The following is a 12,553-nucleotide window of genomic DNA, read 5'->3' as shown; positions in this document are numbered from 1 at the left end:
AGAGGTGTACAGAGCCTGTGCATACACGCTGCACGTGGGAGTCTGGAAAGGCCAAGGACACAAAGCCACGTACACGTTCCCTACCCACCCCTTCAGCCTCTGTGGGCTGGAGCAGAGCCAAGCTGCAGCCACTCACAAAGCCAGGGTTCTGGCCAGGAGCCCAGGGTCTGGCCACTGACCAATGGGACAAGGATCCTGTTCACCCACTCCGACCAAACCTTCAGTCCCAGGCTTGGTGAGCTGACACCCTAGGGATGGTAGTAAAGGGGGCTCTGGCCTTCCCAAAGCCTCAGCCAAAGACAAGAACAAAGGATTCTAAAACCATTTTAAACTGGGATGCCTTTGTTACTCTAGGAGTAAAAGCCAGACATGACACTGAGTATTAATTTTGTTCAGAGATTTGGGGCAAAGAGGTGGGGAGGTTGTGCCCTTAAGTTTTTGCACATCTGTCGGCAAAGAAAAGTTGTGGCTGGAGCTACGCCTTCGGCCTTTAACCCCAGACCCCCAAGGATCAGAGTTCACACTCCTCTGGTGTTAGAATATGTGATTAAAGTTTGAGAAGCACAGTTTTATTGATCCCACATCTGCCCAAACCCTAGGCCCTAGTTCCCTCAGGCAGAAGGCCCTGTGGTCAGTGTGGTCAGGCGATGGCTGCTGTCTCTGTCCTTCTGCCCCAGGCGGTAATGAACCTCAGGAAGCGCCCTTAGTCTCTCTGCAGCCTGGAAGGGGGAAAGGGGATAATCAGAGAGGGTAAGGGCTGCCCAGAATGGTGAGTGCTAGGAGACACTAGACACTGGGGGAGAGCGTGTGGGGTGGGGAAGCTGGTGAGAACGACCACTGGAATAGCCAGAGGATGAAGGAGTCAGCTCCCGAGTCCCTAGGAATACCCAGGTCGTGGGGCTTCTCAGGGTCATGATTGTTGGGATCCCTTGAGGAAATAGGAGAGAAAGGGGGACCCAAGGACCCAGGGTGCTCCAAGTCCAGACCTGCTCAGGGGTGAGGTCCCTCTGGGCCTGGGCAAGCATTTCATAGCCAACCATGAATTTCCGGACTGTGGCAGAGCGCAGGAGTGGAGGATAATAATGAGCATGTAGCTGCCAGTGGCCCCAATTGGCTCCAGCCTCTGTTCCCGTGGGAGCCCCTGGCGGGAAGAAGGCAGAGGTAGTTGGGAAGGGTCCTTTCTTAGTTCTTCAGCCTAGCTCTTACCCCCAGACCATAGCAGGTACCTGAAAACTACATCTTCCAGCATTCCCTGCCAGAGAGGAGACAAGGCATTGGAAAGCCCACTGGGAGACATAGTTTCACCACGTTCGCTTCTCCACCCTCAGTGCCAGCATCCCTGCTCTGAACACTTCCCCAGCAAGTGTTCCAAGGCCTGCTGGGAGTTGCAGTCCACTAAGCTGGGACCCAGGAGCCCAGAAATGGTGTTGGGGATAGATATGGGTACTCAAAAAGCCTCACCATGCCAGCCCATGGAGTAGGGAAAGGATGTCTCAAATAGGTTGTCATACTTGGTCAAGAGCTTCTTCATGATGGAGGCTAGATCTGGAATCAGAGCCTGACTCTCAGTCTGGGGCCCAGATGCTGGCCCCACCAGAACCATCCCCATCCAAAGCCTGGCCCCAGGGTCCCAGCTGGGAGACTCACCGTCACGCTCAGCCGGGGTCAGCTCAGGCAGCCGCCGCACATGCCGACGGGGCAGCAGTAGTGTCTGGAAGGGCCACACTGCCCAGAAGGGGACCAGCACTAACCAGTGCTCACTGGTTAGGACCAGACGGTCCTAGGCCGACCAAATGGAGATGAGGTCATCAAGGTGGGTGTGAGGGGGGTCAGCAAATAGGCAAGGGAAGGAGAAGAAAAAATGTACCCAGAAACCGATGGTTTCTCACCACTCCACCACTACCACCCCAGTCTAAGCCATCACCTTTCCTTTAGCTTATTGCTATGTCCTCCTAGCAAGTCTCTCTGCTACTTCCCTTCTACCCTCCTCCTTCATACACCTCTCCTTTTTGGGGTGAGGTTACGGGCTTCTTGGGGACACAAGATCCAGCTTTCTCCCACCTTCCTGAGCAGCTCTTGGCGGCCGTACTCCATTAGCAGGGGCTCTCCATGCTGACTCTGATAGGCCCGCTGAGATCGCTCCTCACGCTGGGCAACATCTGGCAGGAAACTGCTGGCCCACACCTGTCAAGGGGGAGGAGAAGAGCAGACAGATCCTTCACCTCCAAGCCTCCACATCACTAGCATACTTCCTCTGTTTTCCCTTACTCCAGTTCCCCACCCCACACTGTCTTGGACTCAGCCCAGATATCCACTGAAGCCCCTGACACACATACCTGGCAGTGGGGATGGGGGTTGGAACAGCCCATCATGGCTCCTTTGTTTTCAAAGATCTATGAAGTAGGGGTAGGGAGCTTTATAGCCAAAAGGACAGCAAGTCAACCCCTCCAAACCACAACCTGTGGAAATAAAAATGCCACTTCCCAAAACCAAACTGCACCACCCCCTCCCTGCCCATCTAGGGAAGAAGGCGACCTCACAGACCTGCACCCAAGGGTACTGGGCACCCAGCTCCTCTGTGACTGAGGCCCATGCATCAATGACAGCTCGGATCTCGGGGACTGACATGAGTGGCAGTGTCACATCCGACCAGGGGTGGAAGCACACAACCTTACTAGGTGGTGAAGGAGGGAGAGATGACAGAGATATAGGGCTCATTGTGCTGGGGGCAGGGCCCAACCCCAGTGCTCAGTCCAGGCCCCGGGCTGAAGGGTGTAAGAGTGGAAATTCATAGTTACCAAACTCCTCGAGCAGCCTCTGCTTGGAAAAGGGGGTGATCACTGGGTCCTAAGATAAAGGGGTATCACTCTCTGCAACAGAAGTCCCCCAACAAGGTCCAGCCTCTTTTCTCCCCAACAGCAGCTAGATCCAAGTTACCTGGACTAGGGGCATCAGGCTGCAGAGCTGGGAAGTCATTGTCAAACAGGAAGGTGCCTTCATAGTGGGGATTCACCTACAGACAAGGATGGGCTAGAAGCATTTGCTGGCCCATACCACCAGTCATCTGATGGGCTTCAAGGTTACAAGGCGGGAAGAAGGCCACTCTGAGGTCAAAAAGACTTGGTGGGATATGACCCAGAGGTCCACTCCCCTGTGGGGTGCGGGGCTAGGGTCCACTCCCCTGTAGGGCGAAGAGAAGCTCTAAGGGCAGTGGATGGGGAGCTACTCCCCCCGGGCCCAGCCTGCAGAGGTAGGATCTAAAGACTTACCTCTCCATTGGCCCGTGTGGCCCCCGGACACAGAGGGTTGTGGGGGTCATGGCGGGGTACTGTCGTCAGAAGCGGGGGTTCTACCTGCCCCTGCCAGGGCCGCTTCATGCGGTGCGCTGACACCAGCACCCACTCATCTTGTAGCGGGTTGTAGCGGATATGCTGATGCTCTGGGGGCAGACCGTCAAGATCAGTCACAAAGCCCTACGCCCCTTTCTCCCCTGGGTCTCACCCACCAGCAGGCCCAAGCTCGGATGCACCCTCTTGTCCCCACCCTACTCAGGAGCTAAGGGCCAGAGCTTGGGCGTTCCCAGCGCCAAGCAGCCTGCAGCCCCAGCACCGGCGTGTCCTTTCGCCGCGCGTGCCTGGACGGGTGGGCGCGCCGACCTGCGGGCAGGGACGACAACTTCCTAAGGAAGGGGAGGGCTCAGCTTCGCGTCCTAGCGAGTCCCGGCCGCCCTGCGGTTACCGCTCGCCCGGAAGGTTGTGGCCATGGCGTCCGCCTCCGACGCCGCTCAGGACACGCTCCGCTGCACGACAGGAGGCCACCGCGTGGAGAAACCTTCGGGAACTTCTGCCTGCTCACCTCGCCCCCACCGCCTTGTCGGCCCGGCCCCGCCCCGCCCTCGCTGATTGGACAACCGCCAGCACGTGACTGCCTGAGGGCCCGCCCGGCCACCTGGGGGCGGAGTTCAGGACTGCCTACAACTACAGGGGGCGACTTTGATGATCCCACTTTAGGGCCAAAGACACTAACTACTCTGGAAGAACCTCTGTGAAAGCTGCTTACTACAGATCCCTTGGCTCTAGGATGCTTACAAGAGTTATTTGCTGCCTTAAAGTCATTCATCTGGTCATTCATTCAGCAAATATTTACTTACTATCTACCACCACGTGCCAGGCCCCTAGTCTCCACATGGCGCAAAGGGATGTCCCTGTGCGCACGAGTCAGGCATAGTCTCAGCCCTCCCAGAGCTTACATTCTAGGGTAAGTCAGGGTATAACCCTGGATCCACAGTCACCTCACTCACCTGCTCGGTGGCTCTGGCAGAGGAAAGGCAAGGGGGTGGGGGTGAGGGGCTGTGGGGCTTGATCTGCTTCAGCTAAACCTTGGCTTCAGGTACTGTCTGGAGGAGTGGGTACCTCACTGTAACCATGCCCTGGCCCCACTAGGCAGCAGAAACGGGTTTGGGAAAAAAGGGCTAAGTAATCATATTCTCTCTCTCTCATATGCACACACACAAAAAGCACAAGAAGTGGTCAGGGTAAGAGGGCTATAAGAAATCTGAAAATGTGGGGAGGACAGGACTATCAGTAGCTCCAACCACCATCTGGGTGGGGTCAGGGGTGTTTCCTTTGCACACCCCTGTCCCTTCTCCAACTTTTCCTTGGATCAAACCAGTTGGCTAACACTAGGATAAACTTCAAATTAATTCCTCCCCTGACACTTTATAGAACCATCTAAATATTGTCTGAACCTCCTCCCCATTTCACAGTGGAGAACTGAGGCCTCAAGATCACCCAGAGGATAAGTGGCCAAGCTGAGATTTGAACCCAAGTTTCCAAGCTCTTCCTGATGCTTTGAAATGCCTCTGAGACTTCAGTGAGTTTTTGTTTGTTTTTTGGCCATGCCGTGTGCAGGATCTCAGTTCCCCGACCAGGGACTGAACCTGTGTCATAGCAGTGAGAACCCAGGATCCTAACCACTAGGCCACCAGGAAACTCCCTCAGTGAGCCTTAAGATAGAAACCTAGTGAGCTAGGAGCTGGGCAGTAGCAGTGAGGCCCCTTCCCCCAAACCAGGCCAGGACAAGCCAGGTGTTTTGCTGAGCTCAGGTGTAAAAACTGGGTCATAGGTCATTTACCTTATCTCTGCCCCAGGGGCCTCAGACTGGAATCTAAAGAGGCCACTAGGTAGAGGGCAGGGAGCAGGGAGCTGAGAAACCAGAGTTTTACATGTCCCACTGGCTGCACGTGTAATAGGGAGGGAAGGGGGATAAAAGATACACTTTTTGTGGAAAGGGAATGTTGCCTTGCTATTCCAGTAAACAACAAATTTTGCTACAGCATCAGCCACTGCAGCTGCCCCCACAACGGCGCCCTGAGGGGAATTCAGGATGGAGAAAACCAGGAAGCATTATCAGCTTTTTTTTTTTTTTTAACTATTTGCTTATTTATTTTTGTAAATACTTTTTTTTTTTTTCTTTTTTCTTTTTTGGCCGCGCTGTGCAGCATGCGGGATCCTAATCCCCCAACCGGGGATCCAACCTGCGCCCCCTGCGTTGGAAGTGTGGAGTCTTAACCACTGGACCGCCAGGGAAGTCCCAGCATTATGTGCTTTGGTTACTGGTTTCTGTCTGACTTACTTCACTTAGTATGATAATCTCTAGGTCCATCCATATTGCTGCAAATGGCATTCTTTCATTCTTTTTTATGGCTGAGTAATATTCCATTGTATATATGTACCACATCTTCTTTATCCATTCATCTGTCGATGGACATTTAGATTGCTTCCATGTCCTGGCAATTGTAAATAGTGCTGCAATGAACATAGTGGTACATGTATCTTTTTGAATTATGGTTTTCTCAGGGTATATGCCCAGTAGTGGGATTGCTGGGTCATGTGGTAGTTCTATTTTTAGTTTTGTAAGGAACCTCCATACTGTCCTCCATAGTGGCTTTATCAATTTACATTCCCACCAGCAGTGCAGGAGGGTTCCCTTTTCTCCACACCCTCTCCAGCGTTTATTGTTTGTAGATTTTTTGATGATGGCCATTCTGACTGGTGTGAGGTGATACCTCACTGTGGTTTTGATTTGCATTTCTCTAATAATTAGCCTTTCTCTTTTTAAAAACGGTGTGTCCTTATCTTTGACAAAGGAGGCAAGAATATACAATGGAGAAAAGACAGCCTCTTCAATAAGTGGAGCTGGGAAAACTGGACAGCTACACGTAAAATAATGAAATTAGAACACTCCCTAACACCATACACAAAAATAAACTCAGAATGGATTAAAGACCTAAATGTAAGGCCAGACACTATAAAACTCTTAGAGGAAAACATAGGCAGAACACTCTTTGACATAAATCACAGCAAGATCTTTTTTGACCCACCTCCTAGAGTAATGGAAATAAAATCAAAAATAAACAAATGGGACCTAATGAAACTTAAAAGCTTTTGCACAGCAAAGGAAACCATAAACAAGACGAAAAGACAACCCTCAGAATGGGAGAAAATATTTGCAAACAAAGCAACTGACAAAGGATTAATCTCCAAAATATACAAGCAGCTCATGCAGCTCAATATCAAAAAAACAAGCAACCCAATCCAAAAATGGGCAGAAGACCTAAATAGACATTTCTCCAAAGAAGACATATAGATTGCCAACAAACACATGAAAAGATGCTCAACATCACTGATCATTAGAGAAATGCAAATCAAAACCACAATGAGGTATCTCCTCACACCAGTCAGAACGGCCATCATCAAAAAATCTACAAACAATAAACGCTGGAGAGGGTGTGGAGAAAAGGGAACCCTCCTGCACTGCTGGTGGGAATGTAAATTGATACAGCCACTATGGAGAACAGGATGGAGGTTCCTTACAAAACTAAAAATAGAACTACCACATGACCCAGCAATCCCACTACTGGGCATATACCCTGAGAAAACCATAATTCAAAAAGATACATGTACCACTATGTTCATTGCAGCGCACTATTTACAATTGCCAGGACATGGAAGCAATCTAAATGTCCATTGACAGATGAATGGATAAAGAAGATGTGGCACATATATACAATGGAATATTACTGAGCTATAAAAAGAAACGAAACTGAGTTATTTTTAGTGAGGTGGATGGACCTTGAGTCTGTCATACAGAGTGTAAGTCAGAAAGAGAAAAACAAATACCGTATGCTAACACATATATATGGAATCTAAAAAAAAAAAAAGGGTTCTGAAGAGTCTAGAGGCAGGGCAAGAATAAAGACGCAGATGTAGAGAACGGACTTGAGGACACAGGGCGGGACGGGGAAGCTGGGATGAAGTGAGAGAGTAGCACTGACATATATACACTACCAAATGTAAAATGGATGGCTAGTGGGAAGCTGCTGCATAGCACAGGGAGATCAGCTCAATGTTTTGTGACGACCTAGAAGGGTGGGATAGGGAGGATGGGAGGGAGGCTCAAGAGGGAGGGGATATGGGGATATATGTATACTTATAGCTGATTCACTTTGTTGTACAACAGAAACTAACACAACATTGTAAAGCAATTATACTCTAATAAAGATATTTTAAAAAAAGAAAAATACAAAACAGTACAAAATAAATAAATAAAACAAAACAAAAATAAAACAGTGTGTGCTGGAGAAGATTTCTGAAAGACCAGGTAGGGGAGCTGCAGACCTAGACAGTCCCAGAGGACTCTGTCTGAAACAAGGGGGCAGAGACCAGATTTGCTAGTCCCTGCTACGCAGGGTTCTTAAAAAATGGTCAACTCAGGAGTGTCACAGAAGCCAGAGCCAATACAAAAACATGTTCCCTCAATCCTGCATTTTCCTCTAAATAATCCCTTTTTTATCATTCCCTTCTTGGTCAAATTTCTCAAAAATTAGTTCATCTTCCCAGCCTCTACTCTTACCCGCACAGTACACTATAACATGTCTTTTGCCCTGTAGTAGTCGGGGTAAATAATCTTAGCTGCTGTAACAAACAACCTCCAAACTCAGTGGCTTAGTACCATAGTCCATTGTGGGAGAGAGGGAGAGCTCTGTCCCATGCAGCATTCGGAATTCTCCACTACTTAATTGTATGTAACTATATTAGATAAGACAAGAAAGAAAGTGTCAAGAATTTCACAAAAGATTTTAGGAGCCAGACCTGGAAATGGCATATGTCATTTCTGCCTATACTTCATTGGCCAGAACACAATCACATGGCCTCACCTAACTACAAAGTAGACTGGCTGCCCAAGAGCAAAAGGAATGGATTTGTGAATGTATAGCATAATCTCTGCTACATGCCCATACTGAGAAACCCAATGACCATTTCCAGTCATTTCATAGGACCACTCAATTATGTTTGACTGTGTTGACCATTCCATCACTCTCATGTGTGAGACTACACTCTTCCAGTTCTCTTCTGCTTTATGTTTTATTGATATAACTAACACATATGACACCACATGCCAGACACTAATTGCTTTGTAAATATTAACTCATTTAGTCTTCATCACAATGAAGGTATGTACTTTTATTCATCCCATTTTACAGATGAGAAAACTGAGTCACAAAAAGTTTAAGTAACTTGCCCAAGATCACACAACCAGTAGGTAGCAGGAGCCAGGCTTTTAACACAGTCAGTCCTGTCCAGAGTGTCTTTCTTATCACTGCACTATGCTGCCTCTTTTTCCTTCTGTTTCTTTTCTGCTTCTCTTCCTTTTTCACTCCCCCCGATCCCCGCCGCCGCCGATAACCTTCAGTTGGCTTACAAGGCCCTCCTCTCATATCTTGTACTTCAGATTAAAGAATGAATTGTTGGCCCCCAGAAGACCCCACGCTGTGTCTCTCCTCGGTGCCTTTGCTCTTGGAGTAGGTCTCACTGGCTCACTGGAATGCCCTTCCCATCGCTCTTAAAGACACTGCTCAGGTGTCACCGCCTCCAAAAGCCGTCCATAACGTTCCCAAGTAGAAGAGCCTCCTTCCCACCTTCTGTGCTAGCAAAGGCGGGCCTTAACCATCACAAGTCCGGAAGGCTCTGCTTCTGGGCTCGCCTGCTTCACCAGTCAGTGAGCCCAGGCGGGCCAGTCCATTCTGGGTCTCACCGCCATCCCCGCAACCCCAAGTAGAACCGCGCTAGGCGAGAGCGTGCCTAGAGACAAACCCCAACGCCTGCAGCTAGGAGGGCTTGGCCCCGCCCCCTTGCCTGACGCGCGCGGCGCCGCCCCGCCCTTCGGCGCACCCGGCTCCCCGCTCCCCGAGAGATAATGGTTCGACCCGAGAGGCGGTGCCCCGGTGCCCTGGCAGTTCCGATTGGCCAGGGCGAGCCGTACCACGGCGGTGGCGGGGGAACGGGTCGTGGACGGCGCGCCAGAGACACGGAGGCCGTGAGGGTCACAGCCTCAGGCCCCAGCTGTCTCTGCGCTGCGCTGGGCCAGTCCGCCCGCTGGGATGCAGTGGGCCGTGGGCCGGCGGTGGGCGTGGGCCGCCCTGCTCCTGGCGGCCGCCGCTGTGCTGGCCCAGGTGGTCTGGCTCTGGCTGGGCACTCAGAGCTTCGTCTTCCAGCATGAAGAGATCGCGCAGCTGGCTCGGCAGTACGCCGGTGAGGCGGCGGGTGAGCGGGCGGGTGAGCGGGCTGGTGGAAGGCAGGGGGCTGGGGAGGGCCGGGCGTAGCTGGAGGTTCTGGGGGCACCGTTCCCCAGTTCGTGACCGATGCTGGCCCTGACTTGGTTGTTCCTCTGCCCCCGCCAGGGCTGGACCACGAGCTGGCCTTCTCTCGGCTGATCGTGGAGCTGCGGCGCCTGCACCCAGGCCACGTGCTGCCCGACGAGGAGCTGCAGTGGGTGTTTGTGAACGCGGGAGGCTGGATGGGCGCCATGTGCCTTCTGCACGCCTCCCTGTCCGAGTACGTGCTGCTCTTCGGCACCGCCCTGGGCTCTAGCGGCCACTCGGGTCAGTGCTGGCGGCGGGCCGGACTGGGAGGCTGGGGCTGTACAAGGGCCCATGCCCTGCTTCCTGATGTTCGGCCAGGCCATCGAGTGGTGCGGATACCCTGATATTCAGTGTCCGTTTGATTGTCCCTCAGGGCGCTATTGGGCTGAGATCTCGGATACCATCATCTCTGGCACCTTCCACCAATGGAGAGAGGGCACTACCAAAAGTGAGGTCTTCTACCCAGGTGGGTAAGGTGGCTCTGTTAGAGAGGTGGGTCTCTTCATTCTTGGGTGCCTATAGTTGGGGGAAGGAGTCATGGCATGGAAAAGGGGTGCGTTGAGGGGCCCTCCTCCTAGTTCCTTTGCCCTCTAGTTAAGCCACAGGTGGTTGCTTGAGGCAGGGTTCAGGGTCTCTGTTGCCTTCCTATGTCAAATGGAAACAAAACATAACAGCTTCCTGTTAACCACGTCTGATTTTAATCATCCAGTATTCCAGCAGTTGTTGGGGAGACAGTTGGGTAATCAGAAATGCTCTCATGCCCCCAAAGACAAGGCAGATAGTTGTCTTCCCTCTTGTGTATAATGAAACATTTGGATTTCTAAGTAAGTTTGAGGTTGAATGTTACAAGCATGGCAGGCACTGTAACTGAACAGCTACATTTCTCAGAAAGCCTGGCAAGTCTTATATTCACCTCTCTCTATCTAACAGGCCCAGTCCAAGTTTAGCTAAACTTCTGCTTGACATGAGTGAGGCTTGGGAATGCAGACTTCCATGACTCCCAAACAATGGTGCAGGGCCAGGTGAGGCTTCCCCCAAGAGAGGACATGAGCCAGGTGATGCCACAGAGGAAAGTTTTAAGAGTGGCCACCTTAGCCTCTTACCCTTGCAGATGGGCAGCCAGGCCAGTGAGGTAAGGCTTTTTCTTTCCTGAAGCTCCCTCTCCATTCCCTACCCCTAGACAGCCCACAGGCCAGGGAGGTGGTGGCAATGGGAGGGCAGGGCCAGGCTCTTCATGTGGGTGCTCTCTGTCCCCCCAGGGGAGACAGTGGTGCACGGGCCTGGTGAGGCAACGGCTGTGGAGTGGGGGCCAAACACATGGATGGTGGAGTACGGCCGGGGTGTCATCCCATCTACCCTGGCCTTTGCGCTGGCTGACACAATCTTCAGCACCCAGGACTTCCTCACCCTCTTCTATACTCTTCAAGCCTATGCCCGGGGCCTCCGGCTTGAACTCACCACCTACCTCTTTGGCCAGGATGCCTGACCAGCCAGGCCTGAAGGAGGACCTGTGGATGGACAGGAGTGGGCAGGCCTGCACACATCCACCTGCTGGAGCCCACGTGAAAAGACATGGACATACTCACAACATGCAGATACTGAGTTCCTGGTGTATGAGCAGGGACACACATGCATACAACCGAACATAGTCATGGGAACACATGGGACACACATTCAGATACTGAATCCTGTGTGTACGGCAGCATTACGCATTCACACCCATGCAGAGAGGGAGCCCCACGTATATACCAAAGGGGCCAGTCATGTTTGAACACATATCCCACAAGCTCAACTCACTAACTCAGGCCTTTCCAGAGCTTCTCTGCCCCTAGTCAGGGCTCTGGAGTTAAGGATGGGGGTGGCTATTACAAACTGCCTGGGTCTGACCCTTCAACCCAGCAGCCATTGGGGGGGATGAGGGAGAAGAGGAGCTGCCTGTGGAGGCTCCCTTCACCTGCAGCTGTGATGCCCTTCCCCTTCATCTCCTTGTCCTCACCATATGCCTTACCCCATTCTGTTCCCCTGCTATGCAAGTACCCTCATGGCCTGTCCCCACCCTCGCAACCAAGTTAGCTGGAGAACCAGAAGAATGTGGCAAATGCTGAGGTCATACCTCCCTCCAGGGTATAATGGGGAGGCTGGCCTCAGCTGAGGGCCCACTGCTGGGGTGAGGACCTAGACAGGTGGGCCCAGGTCCAAGGGGTTGCCGCTGGCCTAGAGAAAGCCTTTTCTGCACGCACACACACAGACACTTATCACAGCTTCCAGACGCTGCCTTTGCTGCATTCTCTGTCCATCTATCTGTCTGTCAATAAAGACCTGTTGAACGGTTTCATTTCTTTTCGTGTCTGAGCAGCAGGAGAACCTCTAACTCCTGGGGGCCTCAGGAAGGCCTCTCCCTTGCTGTGTGATTCAGTTTATGACAGCAGCTTTTTACTATATACTTTAGTGTTCCCAGGAATCACCTAGCAGGCTCGTTGACTCTACAGATTATTGTGCCCAGTCCCCAGAGATCAGTTCTGGGTTGAGGCCTTGAGATCAGCATGGTTAATAAGATTCTCTCCACCAGGTTTGAATGCCGCAATTTAAGAAATTCAGGGCTGGATGAGGCGGTGTGTGTCGTGCTCTTGGTCTCGCCTCTGCCAGTGCTGTTCTGGGCACAGTCCTGGGACTCCTGCCCTGGATGACCACGGGGTGGCAGTGTGCAGCCCCTTTTGAGCTGAAAGGCATAGTCATTCTCCATCTGCTTTTTTCTAGGTTTCTAGGGTATCATGTCCACGTCCACCCAGAGCAGGAGTTCTTCCTCTCCAGTCTGCCTTTTCCAGGACCCCCCACTTCTGTGGAGGCTCC

At 51.9% G+C, this 12,553-nt stretch overlaps 2 protein-coding genes across 4 annotated transcripts; one reads left to right on the top strand and one right to left on the bottom strand.

Annotated features, from left to right (window-relative positions):
- Nucleotides 1–553: 553 nt before the first annotated feature.
- Nucleotides 554–3,858, bottom strand: GALT (galactose-1-phosphate uridylyltransferase). 3 transcript variants are annotated; one of them, XM_061199277.1, is made up of 11 exons: nucleotides 3,657–3,858; nucleotides 3,270–3,439; nucleotides 2,938–3,013; nucleotides 2,799–2,847; nucleotides 2,545–2,674; nucleotides 2,337–2,393; nucleotides 2,062–2,184; nucleotides 1,648–1,780; nucleotides 1,462–1,545; nucleotides 987–1,141; nucleotides 554–719 (listed from the first exon to the last, which is right to left on the bottom strand). In XM_061199277.1, exons 2-11 carry the CDS (start codon nucleotides 3,375–3,377, stop codon nucleotides 612–614), a joined length of 1,023 nt encoding a protein of 340 aa, XP_061055260.1. In that variant the 5' UTR covers nucleotides 3,378–3,439; nucleotides 3,657–3,858; the 3' UTR covers nucleotides 554–611. The 3 variants fall into 3 exon arrangements, with proteins under 3 accessions (XP_061055260.1, XP_061055259.1, XP_061055261.1); XM_061199276.1 differs by having other exon boundaries at nucleotides 3,739–3,858; XM_061199278.1 differs by having other exon boundaries at nucleotides 3,635–3,717.
- Nucleotides 3,859–9,258: 5,400 nt separating this feature from the next.
- Nucleotides 9,259–12,038, top strand: SIGMAR1 (sigma non-opioid intracellular receptor 1). The gene is given in 6 exon segments (XM_061200521.1): nucleotides 9,259–9,361; nucleotides 9,364–9,396; nucleotides 9,399–9,593; nucleotides 9,743–9,943; nucleotides 10,077–10,169; nucleotides 10,963–12,038. Coding segments are annotated over 6 exon segments (852 nt in total). The 3' UTR covers nucleotides 11,190–12,038.
- Nucleotides 12,039–12,553: the final 515 nt, after the last annotated feature.

The sequence above is a fragment of the Eubalaena glacialis genome, chromosome 9, assembly GCF_028564815.1.
Source record: "Eubalaena glacialis isolate mEubGla1 chromosome 9, mEubGla1.1.hap2.+ XY, whole genome shotgun sequence".
Taxonomy (NCBI): domain Eukaryota; kingdom Metazoa; phylum Chordata; class Mammalia; order Artiodactyla; family Balaenidae; genus Eubalaena; species Eubalaena glacialis.
The sequence above is the reverse complement of the archived record's forward strand: the minus strand, read 5'-3'. Positions and strand labels throughout refer to the sequence as shown.